Source organism: Macrosteles quadrilineatus, unplaced genomic scaffold, assembly GCF_028750875.1.
Source record: "Macrosteles quadrilineatus isolate MER2022 unplaced genomic scaffold, UCM_ALF_1.0 Scaffold_5__1_contigs__length_97177068, whole genome shotgun sequence".
Classification (NCBI taxonomy): domain Eukaryota; kingdom Metazoa; phylum Arthropoda; class Insecta; order Hemiptera; family Cicadellidae; genus Macrosteles; species Macrosteles quadrilineatus.
Genome location: NW_026542598.1, coordinates 10,763,329 through 10,788,193, shown reverse-complemented (window position 1 = coordinate 10,788,193; position 24,865 = coordinate 10,763,329). Strand labels below are relative to the sequence as shown.

Sequence of the window (24,865 nt, the reverse complement as noted above, 5' to 3'; positions counted from 1 at the left end):
TTATTTGCCCATTAAACTTAACTTTAAATAAAAGTACAGGAAATGCTTGGTAGCTTAATCAAAATTGAGTAAACAATCGATAGTAATTGTGAAAATTATGTTAGTTTTCGCCAACCGTCGCTCCCAAAGCTTTTAGTACTATGTTAGAATTGTCTAGAATGCCTGCACCAATATTAATTTATTGCATCCCATTCCTACATTTTTTTAATAAAATCATTTCTTATAGAGTTAGCAATAAATTATTTTTAAATACTGGTTTCTCTAAAATCAAACCTTTTCAGGTGTATATGTTAAACATTAATAATGTTGCCAAAATATAAGGAAATAAATAAGAAATCTAGCTTCTATATGGAAGATTTATATTTAAAATATGGCTGAAAATTACGTTTTTGAATACCAGAAAGTCAAATTTTCCAATACAGTATTCAATTACCCCCTAACCCCCCCCCCCCCCCGCCCCCGGTGGTTCACGGGAATGGGCTAGGTGGTGCCCCCCTTTCCAAAACTAAATTCCTGGATCCGCCCCAGTATAGAACGCAATAAAATAACTTCAGCATTAATATACATCTCATTTGTTATAATACGCTCCAAAACTTTGTTTTCAGTTGGACCACAAAACTTAGTGAAATCTAATGGGTGTTTACTTTTCATTATTTTCAATGTGTACAAATGTGAACTTTTAAACAAAAGCAAAAAAAGCCATCTCCTGGATAAAAACAACAACATTCAAATAAAAACTATTTTTTTAATTTTTTACAAGTTTTGTACTTAAGTTGTAGTATACCAAACAATAATATAAATTAATAGCTTGATGATAATAGGTACCTAAATATAATTAAATAATGAACAATAATGGTTTCATTGACGTACTAATCAATACATAACAATAGGCATTATTTCAAAACAAAATAATAGTTATTAATAAGTTAGTTATTACGATGGTAAAGGAAAAACGTATGTAATTACAGTATTTTTTTATATTCAAACTGTACAAAATACATTTTTTATTTAAAAAGAAAGCAAAAAAAGCTCTTCTTTTTAAAGTCACAATACTACAGCAAATTATCTATCAAAAATCAGTCAAAACATGTAAATTAAAGGCAACAGAAAGCCAAAGAAGGCTTTTCTTTACAAGTCACAATACTACAAGTTATCTGTAAGAAATCAGTTAATACATGTAAATTAAAGATAGCCATCATAACAATCAAAATGATACAGTATGTTGTTCTCAATCTCATGCATTAACTAATTTTAAGTGTTCAGTATGTTTTAATGTCAATTTTTTAAAAAAGATGATTGAATACCTAATTCCTAAATGAAAACCAAATTAGGTTGTACTCTGTATGCTGTCAAACTATATTAAAGACAACCTAAAATAATATACATGTTGTGAACGTTAATTTAACTAACCAAGAACTCAGTTTTCTATAGAATGTTGTTATACATAAACAATAACGCTACAGTAAAAATCAAGTAAATCATCGTATGGCTTGTAGTGGAGGTAGTTCTCCACATAGGGAAAGTTTTTATTGCCAGAGAATCTTAAACTATTACCCTTAGTTAGGTTTGCTCCTGCCAACAAGATCATGGCATTATCACTTAACTACTAACCATTGGTGGCAGGACGGAGCCCAACCACTACCAGCCATACACTAAGGCTGCGGCTCCACTGGCTGTAGTTTTTTTGCGCAACAAGGTGTTATTGACAAGTCAAATAAATGAGAAGGTAGTGATCAAACCAAGATATGGCTCCACGAGTGACAGTATGCAGCACGATTCATATTACAGTGCGCCGCAGTCTGAAGCGTCATAGGGAAATGGAACCTGTTGCGCTACATTTTGCCCCAATCAGGTGGCTCCACTACTGTAGGTTGTAGTGCCACGTCAAGGCTCAGTCAACAGAATAACACATATAGGCACAAGACAATTTGACGCTTTATTTTGTTAGACTTGTTTAGTGTCATACATAAGTTGAGTTTTGTGAATTCTTTTGTGAACAATGGAGCTTGTTCTTGTTTGCGAGGTTATTATATTATAAGAAGAAATGCCCTATTTCATATAATAAAGGTGAAGAAAATTACAAAAACGTTTGAAACTGGAAGTTTTGAGGTTTTCGATAATATTCTAATGAATACTTTCAACATGTGGAACATCCCTTTAGACTTTTTGTTGCTAATTTTTAGGTGTATCCATTATTTTCTCTTATGTGACCAGCGTTTTCTATAAACCAAAAGTACAGTGAATGCAATATTACCAATCTTAAACTGCGGCATGATAGATCCAGGGTCACGTCTACCACCACACTAAACTGCTAGTCAAGCCGCAGAGCATACGATAACTCTGCAGATTGTGGTTCTTACTATGTTGCTTGTGGAGCCATTGTGCAACCGTCGCGTGTAGCGTGCTACAATTTCATGATAATCTACGGCCAGTGGAGTCACAGCCTAACAAACAAACTACAGTACTAGGAAAAAACAAATAGCACATTTCCAAAACTGCAAAACAATATGCTGGGTGCACCAAACTTAAGTTTAACACATTGCGTGCGGGTCAGTCGCCGGCGACTGATTCCTTATCATTGAGATAAGTGGAATTTTCAAGAGTAAACATGACGGCCGCATTGAAAGAGTTAAGTTCGAAGCTGATCAAGTGAAGAAAGTCCTGTCAACCACAGATTTTGTCACACTATTCAATATCAAAATTGCGAAGTTGGGATATTTACAATTTTTCATTTTCATCCACACTACAATTACACAACTAACAAAAAAAAATCCAAAAGCTAAAAAATAAAAATTGTGTGGCTACAATACAAAACTTACACTTAAGTAAAAACAACAAAAATGGGTACATATTATTTTAAATCCTGGTATTTACAATTACTAAGTAATAAATAAATTTAACAAATATCGTTAATTCATCAAAAAAGTACATAGTTAACAAGTGCAAAAACATGCTGCAATAAATTAACATATATTGGTAATGGTAGAGGTTGAATAAGATAAAATAGGAATGCTTACAAATGTACAAAATATATTAAGAGAACATTAAAAAAGTTTATCTTTCACATCTCTGAATTATCTGCAGGAACGAGAATTCCGAATTTAAAAAATGGTTTGGTAATATTGTGTTTATAGCATTGACTATAGGATACTGAATTAGACATCCCATCAAAATGGACCAGCTGTTGCCAATATTTTATGAAAAAAGAATGTAGTTATGTGAACCAGTCACAGAATGCGCTAGTATCTAAAATTATATTTTCTACCATATCTTTTTTTGCTGACCAAGTTGTTGGGTCATAACAGTTGCTATGGCTCACAATAATAAATCATTATATTTATTTAGCTTGGTAAAAAGGTTTATGTGTTCGACAGAAATTAATATTAATTTAGATCAGCGCAATCTATCAGTGACTCACATCAACTACAGCGATTTTGGTTTAAAAAACTGGCGACAACTACACCACACACAACGTTAACATGGGGATGGAATATATATTTTTATCAATAGTCAAAGGGTAATAGGAACAGAAACAACGATTCCAACTGAAATAACAACAAATCATGTTTACCTCCAAGATTTTAAACGAGGTTCCATAGAAAATGTTTCACTCAAATTCCAAGTTTGAACAAAAAAGTCATGCACCCTTGATGAATACTCATTTCCCCTGGTAGCAGAAGTATTCATCATGTTCCCGATTAGGGCAACATCCAAAAAGGATGATTTCTCATAATCACAGTAATATTCGTGGTCATATCCAGCAACCATATCAGTACCCTTGGTCAATAGCTGTGAATATTCTGCAATTGAGTCTGTGATAGTCTCGCTTCATTGCGGCAACATCAGTACCTAATATTATTCCTTACAATCACAGTGACTTCCAAGAGCACCACAGTTCGGCAACATTGTCATGATCCTACGATTGTGGTTTTCTTACTCAACATAACGACACAAACAAGGAAAACACAGCAATTATTGACAAATATTACTGTTGAATGTTGATTATTATAAATATAAAATTTCCCAGTCCCACACAACATTTACACAGATTTTTTCGGTCACCCTAATTCATGAACGAATCCCGGTTTACAGGTTTACAGTAATCCAATCTCTTGCCTTAGGATCACTTAGAAAACTTGAACAGCTACCTGGATTTATAATCAAAATTGAAAGTAAACTATGATAATTAGTAGGAATGAGCCTCAGAGAGGTGTTGTTGGAATTGCTCATCAGAATGTACAGTGTATCAGCACATACAAATCTATGTGTCGTGTCGAAGGACATGGAACATCAATTGCCACTTTCTTCGGAAACTGATGTCACATTCAGAACAATACCTGAGGTGTTCTGCACAATAGCAGGAGTTCATCTTCAGCCTATGTCTCTTGTACAATGTTGAGGTTAGGAAACACTTGTTGCACTCAGAGCATTGAAACCTCTTTGAACAATACCTTTCATGGACCATCAATTTCCAGTGATGATTGAAGGTTCGACTGCAACTTTTACACCGTAGGGATTTTCCTGGCCTCTGCACATCCATGGGATAAGTTGTGTTCAACTCGTAGTAAGGTTTGCTATCCTCCAATTCGTCTTGTTCTTCTTTGATTGTCATGTCGTCAAAAATTGATACAGGGGAATTTTCTAAAGAAAACACATCTTGTATTTGGACATCTTGACTTTCTTCATCTATTGGATATCTGTCAGTCTTTATTCTATCATACATTTGGTATGTTCCACTGATGCTTTGATTTTGATTCTGCAAATTGTAAAAGAATTACTACAACATAATCTGAGATCTAAAATAATCTGTAAAAAAATCATAAATTGTATAAAATGAAACCTTTTAGCAAATTTCCCTATCGGGAAGTAGCTATTACCATAGGTCTCATGGTAAGACCTACTGTCGGTGCAAAAATTATGTAGACTTGAGTTTACAAAATCACACCTCCGAAACGGCTTGTTCGATTTTGACGAGAGGCCTATCAAATTAAAGGAAATATTCTCAAATTTTATATTCCAGCAAATTTTAACATTTTTACTTCACTTTATATAATTTATATAGCGAAAAAATTGAAAAAAATCGGGGGTTTTTCACCATAGTCGATGAAATCTCAACTTCGAACAATTATTACCAAATAACTATTTACCAAAGCTTCAAATTTTAATGGTATATACACTCAGCTGATTAAGCCATATTTCAAATAAAAACTGATCTTAAGAAATATCACTATGAATTGTTATGTTGTAATTTAATAAACACTAGCGTACATGTTGCTCAAATTCGAGCAATTTCAAAGTATTACAGGAGTTATTTAAAAACTAATAACAGACATATTTACAATGAGTTTAAAAGAGTCAACTCAAAGATTACTGGTGTGTAACTCAGACCATGTTTATCTTCGTTATTAATAAACCTAGAGCATTCCGGCCGGTTTTCTCCTTTTCAAAATGCCTCGCTGTACAGGCAACACAGGTCATTGATAGAGGGCCAATTGAGAACGAAAAGTCGTTTTGGGGTAGTGTTAGGGCGCATTTGTAACCTAATAGTTGAGATTTAGGGTCAGGTGCTGACTGTGATGAGTTAAGCCTATTACGCGCCACTGTACTGTAGCTGTGGTGATCGTTATCACGATTACGCCTCCTGTCTATGTTTCGTTTTCGTCGCGTTGGAGGCATTTAAAAGGAAAAAAACCAAAAATAAAAAATTATAGCTACACAAAACAACGATAAATGCACAAATTTAAGTTACAATCATGCTAACACGATCCGTCATAGGGACACAAAACAACGATAAATGCACAAATTTAATATACAACCATACTAGCACGATCCGTCTTGGGGGTTATGTTTACACATACTCAAATAGTATAAATAAACTAGCTGACCCGTAGGCTGATAGGTTTCCCCTAAGACAGACCGATGGAAAGAAAGTACCGTTACGTTTAATTTTCAAGATGATCTCGTTCGCATGGCTCAATCACGTCCTGGTTGAAGTTTGTTCGCTACGCTCACTCACCTTTGGGTTGGAGCTTGTTCGCTACGCTCACTCACCTTTAGGTTGGAGCTCGTTCGCTGCGCTCACTTGCCTTCAGGTTAGCTCGTTCGCTACGCTCACTCGCCTCCAGGTTGAAGTTCGTTCGCTACGCTCACTCACCTTTTGGTTGCAAATTAGCTGTTGTCATAAATGTAAAAGAAATAATAGTGCTGCACCCTGTTGGTAATCCTTGTAACTTTAATGCTATTGAACATCATAGGACAGAACCAACTTGTTTAATTGAAACAGCTGTTAAGATTCATTAATTCCATTTCTCATAAGGTTAACATGGGAAACTCCAGAGCCACTGGGGCGGAGCCCTTTTAAGAATTTCGAAACGGGAAATAGTTTACGTCCGATTCGCATACCTACAGAATTTACACACCAAATTTCATAACGATCGGTGAAGTCGTTCCGGGGGAGTTTGCAGACAAACACTGTGACACGAGAATTTTATATATTAGATTTAGTCAATATGTTTCATTGAATTGAAAAATAAATAATTAAATCATACAGCTGATCAAAATGTAAACAATTATGTTCTTCATAAGGATAACATGGGAACTTTCAAAGCCACTGGGGCAGAGCCCAAGGGACTTTTTCAAAAATGTAAGGCCAGTTTGCAAATTTACGCGACACGCTCTTTCCAATGAGACGTCAATGGATAAAATCGGTTAAGAAATGGCGGAGGAGTTCAACCGACAAAGTTTCATGTAGTGTATTAATTATATAGATTACCTGTTTTAAAGCGACAAACTTTTTAATCATAGAATTAGATTTCTGTGTTCGCCGCTTCAGCCAGTCTGCTCTCCTGACTTCTTCAACACATTCCGTGCAGATGCTTGATGGCATTCCGTCTTCATGTTCCACCTGTAAAAAAAAGATTTGTAATTCAAACAGCTAGTTTACATGCATAAAGAAAAATTCTGACAGTTTAAATAGGGAAAATCATCTTGTAAACAAATATCACGTGATCACCTATTTCTTTCATACAATTATTACAGGCCTATACAATATGCATTTTAAATCCTATAGTTTTACATTAAAACAGGGATATTGTTGATTAGAAAAGCCTTGAAGATTTTTTTTTTTTGCGGTCGATTCACAGACACTGGTTTGAAGTACAGTAGCTACATACTTTATCTTCCATTGCATGCTATCACTTATCCATCCAGCTGTAAGTTCAAACAAATTATATTTCACTAATACAAACCCAAGTTTTTAAAGACTCCTCTAAAAAATAAATTAGAACATCAAAAGTTACTATGTATTTTTAAATAATTTGTCATCTTCTTGCCTTGCCTAATAAATGATTATAGCATTACACATAGTATGAATATGTCAACCCTATGTATGTAATTTCATTTTTATCCAAATAGTGAATGTGTGTCACAAACGCTGAATGTTTGTTTACAGCTGTTACGGTAAGCAAATGGTATTATACCAAAAACTAGTCTAGAATATTAGCGTAGGCTGCTTGACTTTTTGAAAATTAAAACATAATTCCTAAAAAACTGAAAACCTAAACTAAAATTATGGCTTCGACATTCCCTAGTTTTTCAAATTATCTTTATAAAAATCATGAAAATCTGTCTAGTGGTTGACTCAGAATCATGAAATAAAAAACCCTGTCACGTTTTAAAAACATTAACCAACATCTAAATCACATTAATCAGGTAAGACACTGTGAATGGATCAGTAAAAGATAGTTTGTCATATCATACCTCAACATTTGTTGCCTGTTGGATGAGGGAGAGTAAAACATGGTTTTTCACTGGCCAAAAAAGAGGAGTTAGATCTTCCTTTCTCTCCACTAAGTGGAGACACAATCTGCATATCCTTCGTGGATCATACTCAAGGTACAATGAGTCCATACGCAGCAGTAGCTTCAATATAAAACAGTTTCATTAATTATCGTTCTACAATTAAAAATCTTGGGTCTAGTTATCAACATATCTTCAATACAAGATTTTCTCATAAGTACTCAGCAAAATAAATCCTAATTGGTTTTATTTTATTTTATTTAAACCCCTTATGATAGCTAAACTCTGATGCATAACGCCACACAACTACATAGTGCGACTTACTTCAGTCTATCCCTGGTAGTCCAGTCGATATAATGAAAAAGTAGTGGGCGTAGCTGGAAAGTATTCCGAACTTGATGGAATTTTTACATGTTGCCTGGGGGTACTCTGGGATGTATATCCTGAGTTTTCAACCTCTAGCACCCTGTGCTAACTTCTTTAAGAGGGGCCAAAAACTTCAAAATGTTCGGTATTTTTTATGTTTTGTGTGTTATAAATTGTAAACTAAGCATATTTTGTGTACCATTGTGAATTACAAAGTTGTAGAGCATAAAAATTTCAAAATTTTTGTTGATGAAACAATTTTGTAGACTCAATATTAACTGGGATACGGCAGAACAAGGTATGATTTTTTTTATGTAAGCCAATTGTTGGAAACGGAGAGGTTCGGCCCTATAACTATTTATTACTATCTTTGCCATGTAGTTATTTTACATCATGGAATACCTATTACCCCCCCCCCCCCCCCCCCCTCACATGCAATCACCAAACACTTTCGGAGGAAACTTGATCAAAATTGGTGCAGAGGTTTTCATTAAATCATTGCAAATATACAGACACATGTTATGTATAAACAATTTTGGACAAAAGAAATCCCAAAATTTTAATAACATAGTTTAAATCTTGAATCTCTATTAACGTAGATCAACGTAGTTTAAAATGAAGAATTACCAACCAAGAATTAAAATAGAAAGTAAAATAAATGTAATATTTATTTACAACAAAACATAATCATAAATAGCCAATATAATTGTAGGATTACAGATAAAATAATTTTAAACAGAAATGCACAATGCGAATGGCTTTGAAAACTTTGGAGCGTTTGGAGGCAGCCGGACCTTTATTGTCGTCATCCTCATTGTTGGGTCCATGGACCCATCCTTCTCGAGCCTTGTACCAAAAGTAAGGGGGAGATCAGTGGAATCCTTACATTCGTCATCGATGTCATTTTCGTTTGTGTCAGGTTGAGGGGAGTTTTTGCATCATGTACCTAAGCAGTGCTTGCATATTGCAGAGCACAACAGACCAGTCTGTTTACAGCTGCAGCTTGCAGAGGCACAACCAGTCGTGCACACAGCTGATAATGTCAAGCAGCTGTTCTGGAGCAGTGTCCATCGTTGTGGTGATGGGAACCACACCTCGTTTGGTTAGCTTCCATCCCCATGCAGAAGGCAATTTCTGATGGCACCCTTGGCTTCCCATCCACACTTGTATTTGCAGGTCAGTTCTGAATAAGTGATACTTGGGCTGCATTTCTGGTTGGTGGCAGTCTTGCAAGTTGACATTTCGACTTTGCCACGGCTGTGGAAAAAATGCTGTACCTCTTACTTTTAGCGAATTTCCCTATAGGGAAGTAGCTATTACCATAGGTGGCACGGTAAGACCTAGACCCGGGACCGATTTACTTTTTCATTTTGATGTCCCCAGAGGCCAAAAACACCATTCGTTCAAATTTTTATATATGTATATATATATATATATATATATATATATATAGACTTATATATATATACGTCCGTGAACGCGATAACTTGAGTAATTTTTGTCCGATTTTGATGAAATTTGGTTTAAAGGTGTAAAGCGGGATAAACTTGGATGAGTTCGCGAACCAGCACGATCGGACCATGGGAACGGGGCTTTACGGGGGGTTTTATGGGGTAAAAATTGGTTTTTCTCACTTTTGACCCTCAAAACACAAAATTTACCGATTTCTCTTTAGACCCTTTTAAAGAGCTTAAAAAAACAAATAATTTAGTATATAAAAGTATTTTTGTTCGATTATTAGTAACGGAGAAAATTAAAGAAAATTGTAAATTTAAAATTCCCATGTTATTCTTATGGAGAATATTGTCATATGTTGTAGTTTGCTTGTTTATGGGTATATTTTGATCAAACTTGGCAAATTTATTTATTTTGTACTAAGCTATCAATATTTTACTCAAAAACACACTTTATTAGTTTCCTTGTAGCAGCAAACCTAGGTACTCGTTAAACCTAATGTTATTAAAATATATTTCACTGAAAATCAATTCAGACAAATGGAAATTCGCTTAGTCGGCAGGTTTGCTGCGGCGGGGGTATTTATAATTTTTTATAGTTCTTCGAGGGTATCAAGCTCTCTCCCTCCATACAGTTTTACAAGGAATTTCTCTCCAACGTCAGTGATTTGAGTTGGAGTTGCCTCGAGGTCTTTAAAAATCACCAGAATCTCAGAAACGCTAGTGATCTTACTATACATCTGCATAACCCTATTCTTTCCAATTCCAAAGGGTACTTAAGTTATGTCACACCCACTTACCGCATGCAGGAAAACAATATCCTGAGGTTCGTGCTTGACCGAGTGGGCTGAATACAGCACAGTTGAGCTGTTATCCTTTCCACTCTTATGGAAATAGACGTTCTTTTTTGAAGAACCCAAAGCAGTGAGTAGCACAAGAAGGTCTATGTCTTCCCCTGTTATGGATGATAATCATACATGTCAGCAGCTGAAACAGCAGTCTCCACAATCATTACATCGGCGGCTTCTTCTGCCTGCTTCACTTTGATTTCCTTGGCTTCCACAACACTCAGCATGGTTCCACTTGGTTCACTCTTCAGCATGGTTTTGAAGTTAATCTTGTTGGTATCATTGGAAATTTTAGAAATTGGAAAATGTCAATCTTTGCTTTTCCGCTGCTAATATATATCTATCTATATATATATAGAAAGTATATTGATTGTTAAAATAAATCAATTTTTGTATTTACGTTTTGGGATTTCTTTCATCCAAAATTGTTCTTACATAATATATGTGTCTGTATATTTGCAGCTATTTAATGAAAACTTCTGGACAAAATTTGACCAAGTTTCCACCGAAAGTGTTTTGTGAGTGCATGACGGGTGTAATAGGTATTCCAAGATGTTAGTATTGATGAGTTTTTAAAATAACTAAATGGCAAAGATAGTAAAAAAATCAAACTTTGTTGGGCCATATCCCAGTTAATATTGAGGTCTACAAAATTGTTTTACCTACTAAAATTTAGCAAAAATAAAAAAATAGGAGAAAAAAAATTTTTAATTTAAAATTTCCATGTTATTCTTATGGAGAATATTGTAAAATGTTGTAGTTTGTTTGTTTATGGATAGGCCTATATTTTGACCAAACTTGGCAAATTTATTTATTTTATACTAAGCTATTAATACTTGACTAAACACACACTTTATTAGTTTCCTAGTACCAGCAAACCTATGTTCTCGTAAAACCTAATGTCATTTAAATAGATTTAATTGAAAATCAATTCAGACGGATGGAAATTCGCTTAGTGAGCAGGTTTGCAGCAGGGGGGTATTTTATTGTTGAGGGGCAGTGGTAAAACGGTACAGCTAAGGTAGATGTGATATACTATAGCATACTGTAAATTAAAATTAACAAATTTTCTTAAACCATAACTGTAATAAGCATTTTATAATTATACACCAACCCCCTACAAAGAACGGGTATTCTGCTAGTGAAAATATAAGCACAGGTAACTTTATCCTGAATAGGTTTTAACATTAACATACCTCATTCTCCTTCCCGTCCATCAATATTTGTAAGTCAGAATTTTTTTGAGCTAACAAAGTCTTTTTAAATGTTTCTATCTTCTTCTCATCCAAAATTGCTTCTTTCTCCAACAACTGAATTTTATTTTGCATCACCATTGTCTTCTCTATTTCTGACAAATTCTTACTACTGGTACTACACATACTACTATGAGATTTGTTTATTTCTTTTGTTATTATCTTTGGTTGGACTTTTTGCTTGTTTGTTTGTTGTTTACTTTGGTTGAACTGACTTTTTAGGGAATCAGAATCGTTTTCAGATTCACTCTCTGACAATAATCTTTTTCTTTTTTTAACAGTTCTTTTAGTTCTTGTTTTAGGATTATTTGATGGCGCAGCTGTCTCTTCCGTTATTGATTCTGATGGTTTGGTTTTGTTGTTTGGCTTCATCTCATTTAAAAGAATTTCTTGAGCTTTTGCCTTTTCATCTATGGATTTTCCAAGAGATTTTGAGAAAGAGGCTTTGATTTCTTTTGTAGAACGTTTCTGAGATTTAGCGTGGTGGTCATTAACCAAACCATCAGTTGAAAAATTGCTGATACGGTCATGATTTTTAGGTAGTGATTCTAGTGGTTTATTATCAATGTGACCTAAAGAGGGTGGTGTACTTGCACCGTGATTTAAACCTCCAGACCGATAATTGGTTTTGACATTAACTGATGTAGTTGTTTCTCCAGGTTTAATCTTCAAATTAGGGTTTGTAGCATCCACACATAATTTGGATACTCTTTTGTTTAGAGGAATATTTTCTCGACCTATTTTAATTCTGTAATAGAAAAACACATACAATAAATTAGTAGGAAAATTATCAAATCATACTAAGTACTGTAAATGCAAATGAAATTTAAAAAAATAAAAAACGTTCCGAAAAAGAGTAAAAAATTATTCTATAATTTTGCTTTTTTTGAAAATGTACGTTTTTAAATTTTCACTCCCAGTGCCTTTATAGATTGAGGGTTTAAACCTCGGGAATTCGCCTGTCTTTGAAAAAATTAGGAGGAAGAGAACTACCTAATAATATAAACGGTGGATGGCTTGAATAGAAAAGTTGACAGGATAAGTGAATTCTCTTTGAGTTGCATCCCAAATCAAGTATTTTGCTTTTTGAACACTTCTTCTCTTGTACTGTAGGTTAAATTAAAAGGGAAAGAACTAGGCCTAGATTAAACTATGGGATTGCTAGTACAGTAGACCCTCTCTAATCCGGCACTGCACCACTCCGGCACTCCAGTAATCCGGCGTCTTTTGACGGGAGGTCTTCCGCGATCGCGGCAAAATCATTAACATCTCCCGCGGTCACGGAAAAGTCATCGTCGTCATGCGCGATCGTGGCAAATTCCTTAACATCGCCAGCAGACGTATAGACGTTATCATCGCCTCCCGCGGTCACGGAAACGTCATCGTCGTCATGCGCGATGGCGGCAAAATCACGAACATTTCCCGCGGACGTATAGACGTTATCATCGACTCCCGCAGTATCGGAAATGTCATCGTCGACTTGAGCGATCGCGGCAAAATCATGAACATCTCCCGCGGTCACGAAAACGTCATCGTCGTCATGCGCGATGGCGGCAATGATTATCTCCCGCGGACGTGTAGACTTTATCATCGCCTCCCGCGAATACGTAATTGTCATGCCCGATCGCGGCAATAGCGGTTTCCGATCACGCAAACTTCGGAGACGTGTTTTAATTGCATTTTAAGTGTTTTTAATGATAACATTCCAGTAATCCGGCATTTTCACTAATCCGGCAGTATGGCGGTCCTATATCTGCCGGATTACTGAGAGTCTACTGTACTGTAGTCAATTCACAAAATAAATTGAACACCTGGCATCAGGTTCATTTAGAAATAGAAGCAACGTAACTCATATTTCATAGTAAAGACAACACCATTAATGTTTTACAGGCCTATAAGGATTTTAAAGTGTTAAGTAGATTAACATTAAAAAATACTTCTATTTAGTAGACTAATAACAACTCACACAACCTGTTATAGGCGTATTTGGTACTTTTTCAACTACCCAAATTTAGGGTATTTAGGCTTTCCATATATTTTTAACTGTATTTGACATCAAGATAATGAATTGATAAAGCAGTTGTAAAAGAAAACCCTTTTGTAAAAAATCTGGGAGTCCCACAAAGGGGTGGAGAGATGAAGGGTCCAATGATATAAGGAAGATGAGAATCATAGAAGATGATACTGAGGATCAAAAGAAGTGGAGGCATTTAGGCTATTTGGCAAGGCCAATTACCCCGTAGGTCAGCAGCACAAATCCATCCTAACTATAATCAGTACCTAATCGAGGCACTAACGTGACCTTCTCTTACAATCACGGTGACGTCATAATCATCTTCAGCATAGGCCTATTCAACATCATGATAATCTACATGTCGTAAAGATTTTTCCCAAAATAAGATTAGCCTAGATTGGCTTTTTGCATATAGCACAATATTGTATATTTTTGATCCCAAAAACTTTGAGTCCTGGTAAAAAAACATGTTATGTTTGGTCTTTTCCCGCGACCCATCAAAATTGCATGGTATGGGAACCGCTGCCCTTGGGTGTCGACGGCCATGGAAGTAAGAGTAGCCTAAGTAAGTATGTAACATAAAGGTACCTACGTCCTGAAACTTACCTTGTAACTAAGGAATCTATCTCTTCCAAAGATGTATTACTGTTCTTGGTAATGTTTTTGCCAATTGTCACATTTGAATTCGCATTGCATTTTTTTCCTTTTGGTTGTTCTTCTATCTTTATATTGGAAGCTTCCTTATTGAAGTTTGAGGCGAGTTTAAGCTTTAAAGTGTCCAATTTAATAGTTGGTTGAACTGTTTCCCCAAGATGTTTAGAAGGTTGGTTTTCTTTTATTTGACTTGATATTGGACCTCCAACAGCTTTTGTGGACTTTTTTGACCTTTTAAAGCTGTTCCTGCTTAAATCATTTAATGTTGTACTGTCATCCAGATGTAAAGCAGGAACGGCAGTTGGGATCAATTTTTTCCCCCCAACATAATAGTCTTTAATTAGAAAGTGTTTTGAACAAATGCGAGAACTTACGCCAATCTCTGTGCTTTTTTGGCCTATAATTTTTATCCATTGCTTGCGTCTTTCAGGATTCAGCGGGAATCTGGAAATAGAATCGAGTAGGTACCGGTAAGTTTATTTTAAAATACTTAAAATTCCATTATGATGGCTAATTTTAAAAGTTATGCTAGCTAGCCTAGCTTTAACACACAAAATCACTCCCGTGTGGAGGGAAGCCATACATACAGAGGAGTGTAACGGCTGGGACTGAACCTGTTAAATGACTCAAAATAATCACTTAATACAATAGCCTATTGTATAAAATTAAAATTCTATTAAAATGATTGAAACTCTTCTAAAGCAATGTATAAATGGCATCATGGAAGCAAAAACAGACCAGTTTTGTACACGGTGACAAACAACGAGCGGCAGTCGCCACTCGTCTGCTGGCGTCTGATCAAATAGGTCACACAACAGCAACATTTAACTGACACATCATCAAGTGGTAAAGGGAATTAAAGAACTCGGCATTGAGGATGTGTTCGAGTAGTACCGGTAGTTACAATAAAAACTTTGCTGTTTACTGTACTCAATTTTGAAAAGAACCAATCCTGTGGTAGGAGCGTTCTAAAATTTTATATGTGTCACAAAATACAGTGTAAAAAGATGTTCATCGATTCATTGTATAAATATGTTTTAACAAGTTAGCACTATTTTGCTTCAGTAAATTATTTAAGTACCGGTAATTACTTCTACATATGAAATGAAATGAAATGAAATGAAATGAAATGAAATGAAAATGATTTATTTAGTCAGGCAAAGTTAGGGCCACATGGCCCTCTCTTACACTTAACCTGTTTATACAAATCTAAACATACAAATAAAACAAAACAATGTACAATACAAATAAAATACTATAATCTATTTACAATATTTAATGTAAAAAGAAACAATAAACTTTTAAAACATACCACCTTACATAAACACCCACACACACACACACCTACACACGTACACGCACACACACAACACACACTCGCAAGAACTAGCACACACACACGCACACCTGTCAGTGATCAACCAAGCGCATGCCTAGGATATACCAACCATGGCCATACGTCCAGAAAACAGATTTTTTAGTGCTGTCACAAACCGGGGACGGCTATCAAGGGTTTTTATGGCTAGAGGGAGATCATTCCAAAGGCGACAAGCAGAAACAACAAACGCTCTGTCATAAACTGCCGTTCTATGATGAGGCATACGCAAAGTTACTGAAGCAGAACGTGAATTTCTTACACTTTCTTCAGCTACAAATTTGAAGTCGTTTAAAAAATATTCTGGAAATTTTGTTTTTAATATTGAATAGGTTATCATAAGAATTTTTATTGATCTTAGGTCACATAGTTTTAGTAATTTAGAATCAACATAATACGTCTCAGATCATAAACAAATCTTATACAGTAGTTCTGAGTGCGTTGGAGAGCATCAGCGAGATTTACAGTCATGTCATTGATCACAGAGTTACAGTAAGTGAAGTGAGGGAAGACAAGTGATTTTACTAGGTGTAACTTTATGTGTAAAGGTAAAAAATTCTGTAACTTCTTCAGTGAGTGGATTGATGCAAACACCTTTTTACGTATGTCTAATACTGCATCTCCCCAAGTAAGCGTCGAGTTTATAGTAAGTCCTAGATTTTTCACTTTGTCATAGTAAAGTAAAGCTGTCCCATTTATAGTTACTGAGTTCACTGTGTCAAGGTCAATTGAGTTTCGTAAACGTGAATGACAAATTATTATTGGTCTTCTTTTTGTATGGTTTAGTCTAAGTCCATGTTTTTCAGTCCAGGTAATGATTTTCTCGATGTCTTCGTTGATTTTTAGAACACTGTCATTGATATATTTTGCTGAGAAATGCGTATAAATCTGTAAGTCGTCGGCATACATATGGTATTTACAGTGTGTGAGGACTGAGCTCAGGTCATTTATGTATAGTACAAACAGTAGAGGGCCAAGGATTGACCCCTGAGGCACACCACAAGTAACTGTCTCCCAGTCAGATCGTACGTCATCAACCTCAACACATTGCCGCCTGCCTGACAGATAAGATCCCAGCCAGTCCAATACACCATTTGAAAACCCTATGGCCCTTAACTTTTCCAGAAGAAGATTATGATTTACGCAGTCGAAAGCTTTCGAAAAATCAAATAGTGTTAGAATTGTACCCTGCCGACGTTCCATTGCTTGTCTAATGTCGTCCGTCACACGCAATAGTGCTGTTTCTGTGCTGTGTGCCGTTCGAAAACCAGACTGAAAGCTGCAAAGTATGTTGTTGTCAGTCAGAAATTCCGTCATTTGGCAGTGCACAATTCTTTCAAGGCCTTTTGATAATGCGGGCAATATACTGATCGGCCTGAAATCCTGGCAAGATGCCGGGGCTGGGATCTTATTTAATGGACGAATAAGGGCAGACTTCCAAGAAATAGGGAAAACACTTTGCCTTAGTGATGTGTTGAAAATGCATGTGACAGTTGGGAGTATAGCAAAGAGAATGTCTTTTATAAAACGAATTGGAATGCCATCTGATCCGACTGCATTGCTACGAATCCGACAAATTGCGTTAAGAAAATCTGATTGCACTACAGGTCTGAAAGTAAACTTAGGATGTCCTAGGTCCTGATCAGGGAGGTTTCTGATTTCGTTTATGTAATTTACAACATGTTGTTGGTCGATATTTTGACCATATGAAGAGAAGAAAGCGTTTAATTCATTGAGAGGGACATTCACTCTCTGTGGTTCAGACTGCTTCCCAAGCCCAAGACTTTTTACATTGCGCCATAAAACCCTAGAGGATTGATTTTTATTTTCAAAAAGCATACGGATGTGTCTTAATTTTGAATTTCTCAAAAGCTGTTTCACTCTATTTCGAAGATAACGATATTGTTCCATTTCTGTTTGGTTTTGAGAACGTTTAGCTTTCCTAAAAATACAATCACGTCTAGCCATTAATCTGCGGATTTCTGGGGTTATCCATGGTGCCGGACGTGTTTTAGTCAAACGTTTAGTTACTGTTGATAAAAAAAACTGTTCATATTGTACATTAATCACAAGACATCGGTACAAAATCCGTATTTTGGCACAGTGAACTTATTGATCATCATCTCCGCATTATATTCAAAAAAACAAATTAGGTTAACGGGCTAACCTAATTCAGTTTTGCAAAGAAACTAAATAATGTTACTGGATGGATGAAATTTTCATTCCAATAAAAAATTTCTATTTAATGTAAGTTAGGTTAAATAGCCTAATATTTTAGTGCCCAACACAAACACAACATAGCAATTTGGCAACCTTAAACGTTGCAGCACGCTTTTCACAAATGTTTGGTCTAAGAGTAGTGACTCTAGATTTCCATAAGGATTAGAGCTCATTGATGTATTCACATAGCCTATTTTAGCCCAGCTACAAATCTCTGTAGGCCTACTGGCAGGCCATTTTTAACTGTACATAAGTTAGCCTACTTAAGATCTGTAAATTGAGATATACCATACAAAAGAATATAGGCCTAAGTTACTATTATATATTTTCTATCATGACATTACAAGGAACAAATTTAAATTATTGACAGATCCCAAAAAAATTCTAAAACTGTGTACTTGTAAGAACAAAAAGAAAAATATTAATGTATTCTATGTACAAGAGATGAATTTAAAGTATTTCTGAATTGAATCATATCCAGGCCTAGGGTACTTCTAAACCAACATTTCAGGTTTAAGTTATCTTACTGAAATAGCCCTAGGCCTAATACTTACACAATTGTCAGGCCCTGATCTGTAAGTGACATGTGCAATGTTTGATAAAAGTCATCTTAACGCGACCACAGAAAACGTACTAACATAAGTTTACTATAACCTAGAATGCCAACCGCATTAGTAAAAAGCGTTAAGTACTTTGAGAGAGCTTTGCCTGTCAGTTCGTAGGCAGCGCCACCAGCCATTATACCTAGTAGTTTAGGCCTAGTAGTGGGTTATAGTAGTAGGCCTATGTTTTCTGTGCCGCAACCCACCTGAATTAAGTAGGCTAGGCTTATCTAACTTAAGTAAAATATTAGGCCTAAACACCTACCACTGGGATTCAGCAAATGATTTTGGAATCGCTGAACCGATCTAAGTAGGCCTAGGCCTAATCTATAAAGCAGAATTAAAGATAATATTAACACAGAGGATACGCATCCGGTAACCGGACGTATATTAGGCGTCCGGCAGTGATGTCACCGGGTTGAGGGGGCCCGGAACACCGTTACCACAATGATCATGTACAGCCATCAGTGTTTCAGGTGTAATGGATAGAGTGCTCTACTGACATGCAAGAGGTCCCTGGTTCGAATCCCATCGATAGGCTTAGCTTTAACATTGAGTAGGCCTACCGTACAGTTTCTTAACTGGGCTATGCTAATATCGATTGAAACTATCGAATTGAAAATATAGTTTAATAATCAATATTTTACCATAAGCTACTGTATCAATTATAATATTAAACCGTCATAACCTAACCTAGGCTAACTAACTAAACTTGCTGATAGGCCTAGCAAAAAAATCGAATCAAGGTTTAGTTTACTAATCAAATCGATAGTTTCAATCGGTATTAGCATAGGCCTAGCCTAGCCCAGTTAAGAAACTGTACCCGGTTACTTAGGTTATGATGACAGTAACTGCCGGACGCCTAATCCACGACCGGTCACCGGACGCATATCCTCTGCGTAATATTAAAACCTAAGACAATCATAGGGAAAATGAACGTAACTTACCTGTGGTAGATTCTATTAGGGTCTTTTCTCGACCTACAGCTCATAACTTTACAGGTATGATGGCCTCCCATTTTTAAAACAATTTATGGGCCAAGAAATTAGGCCTACTTAAAGTTCACTTGTTTAAAGTGCTTCACTCTTCAAACTAACTTTATTTTATTGATTCAATCACTAATTATAAACCCTTTTTAACGAGTCAGCAACGAGCAACAAATCTTTACTTATCATGCATACAATTTAAAACTAGGCTTGTTTACATTGTGTAGGCTAGGCCTATGTGTAACAAACAGCGAAGAGCGAAACAGCCAAACAGCCTAAAAATCACGGGAGTGACTTAAGGGAGGTAATAATGAGGCAACGATGACATCATAGTTTAGTTCAAAATTCCTCCGTTAACAGCGTTGTAGTAGAGAGCACAGCGCGTAATTTTTACTTCACTATTAGGCCTAGTCTATATATATAAAATCCAATGTATGTTTGTATATTTGTATGTTTGTATATTTGTATGTTTGTCCTTTATGGACTCCGAAACCGCTCGACAGATTGTAATGAAACTTTCAGGCATTATTTATATAAAATCCAATGTATGTTTGTATATTTGTATGTTTGTATATTTGTATGTTTGTATATTTGTATGTTTGTATATTTGTATGTTTGTCCTTTATGGACTCCGAAACCGCTCGACAGATTGTAATGAAACTTTCAGGCATTATTAAGCATTATTCAAGGATGGTTTGTGTGAAGTTTGGTGCAGATCCGTCAAAATGGCTCCGCCCCAGTGGCTCTGGAGTTTACCATGTTAACCTTATGAGTACTCATATTTAAATGGAATTAAAGAATCTTAACAGCTGGTTCAACTAAACTATCTGATTCTGTGATGTTCAATAGCATTAAAAAGTTAATAGGTTTACCAACAGGGTGCAGCACTATATATTTTTTTTAAATTTATGATAACAGCTAACTTGCAACCAAAAGGTGAGTGAGCGTAGCGAACGAACTTCAACCTGGAGGCGAGTTAGCGTAGCGAACGAGCTAACCTGAAGGCAAGTGAGCGCAGCGAACGAGCCCCAACCTAAAGGTGAGTGAGCGTAGCGAAAACTGTCATAGCCTAACCAAACCAACCAAACTTGCTGATATGAAAAAAATTGTTGGCAAAAAGTTAGGGCTGCCAGCGGAATTCGAACCCGGCATCTTCGGATTATCAGGCCGACACGTTATCCTCTACACCACCGAGGTTGTTGACTGTATTCCGTATCGTTGCGGTAATTGTGTTCCCTCAAGACTCAAGAGGATATCTGACAGCTGACGTCATTGAAGGCTCTTCTATACCTCCCTTGAGTAAATACCCTAAATTACTCCCATTCCCATAACAACATAACCATAAACCTTTTATTTATGAGAGGGAGACTGACTCCAGACTGACTCTGACACTGGACTGGACTGGTGGTGAGAGGGGAGGGGATAAGCGAAAGGGAAGAAGCTGCATCGGTGTCACTGAGCTAAAATTATAACTGGAGGTAGCACTGCCATGGCAGAAGTCTGTCAAAAGCGAGTCGCTGATTTTGTTAGGTTGGTATAGCAGTAAGGGGGACAGCTCACTTACTCTACAGATCATAGACTATACGAGCTTTGTAAATAATATTGAAGGTTCACTTGCACTACAGGCTCGTATACTATACGAGCCTATCGAAAATAAAAAATAAATGAAGAGGGTTCACTTACTCTACAAATCATTGTGCCTATGAGCCTCGTGTATTATATTTAAAAATACAGTAGGAAGGTTCGCTTACTCTACAGATCATAGTGACTATGAGCCAAGCTTACGAATTATTTGATAATTCAGGAATCGGCTCGTATAGTATACGAGCCAAAATAATGAATAATATAAATTATAGGAATAGGCTCGTATACTATACGAGCCTGCAGAAAAATATTAGATGGCTCACTTACTCTACAGTTCATTGGCACTATGATCCGTAGAGTAAGTGAACCCTCTTCAAAATATTAGATGGCTCACTTACTCTACGGCTCATTTAGCTACTCGTTGCGCGGTTTGCGTTCGTAAAACTCTAGGCGCTATGCCCGGCTTCGACTGCTGCGACTGCCTACATAAGTGTATTGCATCACCTCAATTATTTATTAAAACGAAATAAATATGTATGCACAAGTAAATTTATTACATTTTTGGACTGAATACTTTAAAAATGGAGGGAGCATGACTTTTATGTTTAATTAAATTAAACGTTATAGAATAAAACATATTTTGACTAATATCAGGTTATATAATACACACTTGTATGATCCAGATACAGAGCTACAGACAAAACCTGTGGTCCGATTTAGATTAAATTTGGTATCTGGCTTTATCCACGAGTCACTAATTTTTTAAGCACGGGTTGAGAAATAATGGCAAACATTTATAAAAACAATTCACCCGTTTAAAATATTTCTCAGTTACTGTGAGCTGCAAAATAAATTGTATACAAAAGCATTTGTGTACACAGAAAATATAGAGGACTAGATGTATACAGAAGATGTATAAAAAATACAATACGCACACAACTATCAACGTTTACTTATGTAAAATTAATGAATTTGTTGTATTGAGTATTTTTTACATTATGACGAAGCCTTAACAAAAAATATTTTTTTTATGTTACTCTAAGGAGTTCTAGGGTGTTTAAATATATTGTATTTATCTTTTGTGGAAAATTCTGTCCACGATTTATGATTGCTAACAATTTAATACAAACATTTAAGTATCTGTACGTGAAGACTAAAAACACGAAACAAACTTTAAAGTGATAGAAAAGATTTGCTCAGGAGCTTGGCGTTTGATACTTTTTGGGGATAAATATAGCCCCTACTTCAAAGGTCTACAAGTTGGTTTCACACCAACATTTCATGCACATATGAAATCTATATAATTAATACGCGAACACGAAGTTTGTCGGTTGAATCCTCCGCCATTTCTTAACCAATTTTATCCATTGACGTCTCATTGGAAAGAGCATGTTGCGTAGATTTGCTAACTGGCCTAACATTTTTTTTTAAGTCCCTTGGCCTCTGCCCTAGTGGTTTTTTAAGTTCCCATGTTATCCTTAAGAAGTACATAATATTGTTTACATCAGCTGTATAATTTAATTGTGTTATTTGTTTTTCAATTCAACGAAACGCATTGGTTACATTTACTGATTTTGTGGAAATTAAATATTTATCCATATAAAGCCCAAAGTACCCATGAGCTTTTGAGAAAACTACAAGTCACACCCCTATAAACTATATACTTAAAATGTTCGTCATGACGAGAAAACTAGTGCAAAACTATCCATTATTTCATAAATACCTAAATGATAAAAAGAACTCAACTGTACTTATTTGTACATTAAATCAGGGGTGATTATTTGTTTGTACTACTGTATTCTGTTTTGTTCATTTCAGCTTAACTTAATCAATCAAATATTTATGAAGTCAAACTGGTTGAGTCCCGTGGGTAACAGCTAGTTATTTTAATTTACATTCGTACATATTACGAGTACAATGTAAAAAAATCGAGAAAGCCTGGACAATTTGATTTATTTTACCAAATAGTAATAATTAATTGACAGGGTACTGTAATTCTTGAGCAATAATTGAAAGAACTGATTCGTTAACCATGGAAACATAGGAAAGTCATAGAACGCCACCAAGTAGCAGAAATCGAGATTTTAAAAAAAATACTATCGTTATTATCCTATATAAAGAAGAACACAGTCTACAATATGAAGATTCCCACAAACAATGAACAAGGATGTTATCGGAAGTGCTACTATTTTGTAGGAAACACGGACTTAACTTTATGATGATTTGCAAAGGAAACCCCTCTAAGGCCGAATTAAACTGGAACGGCAAGGACATTATATACGTTTTCATAAAAGTCAAGTGATTTTAAAATAATATGACTACATCCAAGAAACCTTAATAAAACTTGCATTGTAGGATTCGCATTATTCACATTCAAGGGAAACAAAAACCCATCTGAACAACATTAGGCCTTACAATTCTGCATATTTTCAGGTAAATATAACTTACGTATAACAGTAACTAGCCAAATTAATGCCAATTGAGGCAATTAAAATTGTGACAGAGAGGTTATGCAGAAAATCAGGCAGTTCTTAAGTACCTATTGTAAAAACAAAATTGTATCTCAATAAAAAATTACTGAAATTTGTAAACGTACTGGTGACCATGGGTAGTACCATGCTGACTACGTTATCATTGACGAAGATCAACATGGACTACCTAATCTGGCTATAAGTGGGAAAAATTTGTAGAATACACTAAAAACCAGATCAGCTTTTGAAAAATGGTAAAATATTTACAAGAAATGTTTAGGCTATTATATGGAAATGTTAGGTACGTCCCATCTATGAGTTTAGTCTTTTAAACTCATCGGAAATTATGACTTTTATTCGTTTTTAAATAAGTTAATAATTGTTTTTTAAATAACTACTTTACTTCTTTGCAATTGCTCGATTTAGAGCAACATGTACACTAGTCGTTAATTATACTAGCACATTTTTGACGTGAGATAATAGCACGTTTGAAAAACAATGATAATGACATCAATACACACAGTAGGAATTTATTCGATAAGAAAACTCCTTAGACGATCTATTTTTAGCTTTTAAATACTATGTTTAATCTATAATACTACCCTGTGTACGCCACTATCTGCCCTGTATTTTGCTAATTTTCTTTACGCTGACTCTACCCTTAATTCAACTGAACAAAGTAAGAATATGTGTGTTATAACATTTTGGATCTATGGTATTGCGTTTTAAACCATAATAAAAGCTAAAATACAATTTAAGAGTGTTACTGAGAGAAAGTCACGCGACCTGTAATTTTCTACCTTTTTCTATCCCACCAACACATCTTACGCTAGTTCTAGCCCGTAACAGTAACTGTGTACAACTGTTTTACACAATATTTCAGGCAAGTCCTAGATCGTACTAAGAAATAATGTACAGACAAAACTCTAATAATTTTATTTATATAGAAGATGTCTCGTGTTCACATAAACTTTCAGTGAACTGATAATTTGTCACTTAGTAATGCTATCATACTTCATTTAAATATTGATATCAGTAAACAAAACTATGAACATCAGTTTTTATATGTAATTGTTTTGGCAGAGCTTTGCTACTGCTAAAAAAGAAGTTTCCCTACTTCTATTTATTTCAAACTAATTAATAAAACGAATAATAAATAAACATGTCTTTATTTATCAAGCCGGTCTCTCAAATTAGTTGAGACAAAGTTTGACATTAAAAATTTCGAATCCTCCATGTTA

At 35.4% G+C, this 24,865-nt stretch overlaps 1 protein-coding gene across 1 annotated transcript; it reads right to left on the bottom strand.

The window, feature by feature from the left end:
- Positions 1-946: 946 nt before the first annotated feature.
- Positions 947-19,628, bottom strand: LOC128995025 (uncharacterized). The gene is made up of 6 exons (XM_054419895.1): positions 19,531-19,628; positions 14,339-14,830; positions 11,662-12,466; positions 7,759-7,920; positions 6,773-6,904; positions 947-4,756 (listed from the first exon to the last, which is right to left on the bottom strand). Exons 1-6 carry the CDS (start codon positions 19,599-19,601, stop codon positions 4,262-4,264), a joined length of 2,157 nt encoding a protein of 718 aa, XP_054275870.1. The 5' UTR covers positions 19,602-19,628; the 3' UTR covers positions 947-4,261.
- Between the last annotated feature and the right edge of the window lie 5,237 nt (positions 19,629-24,865).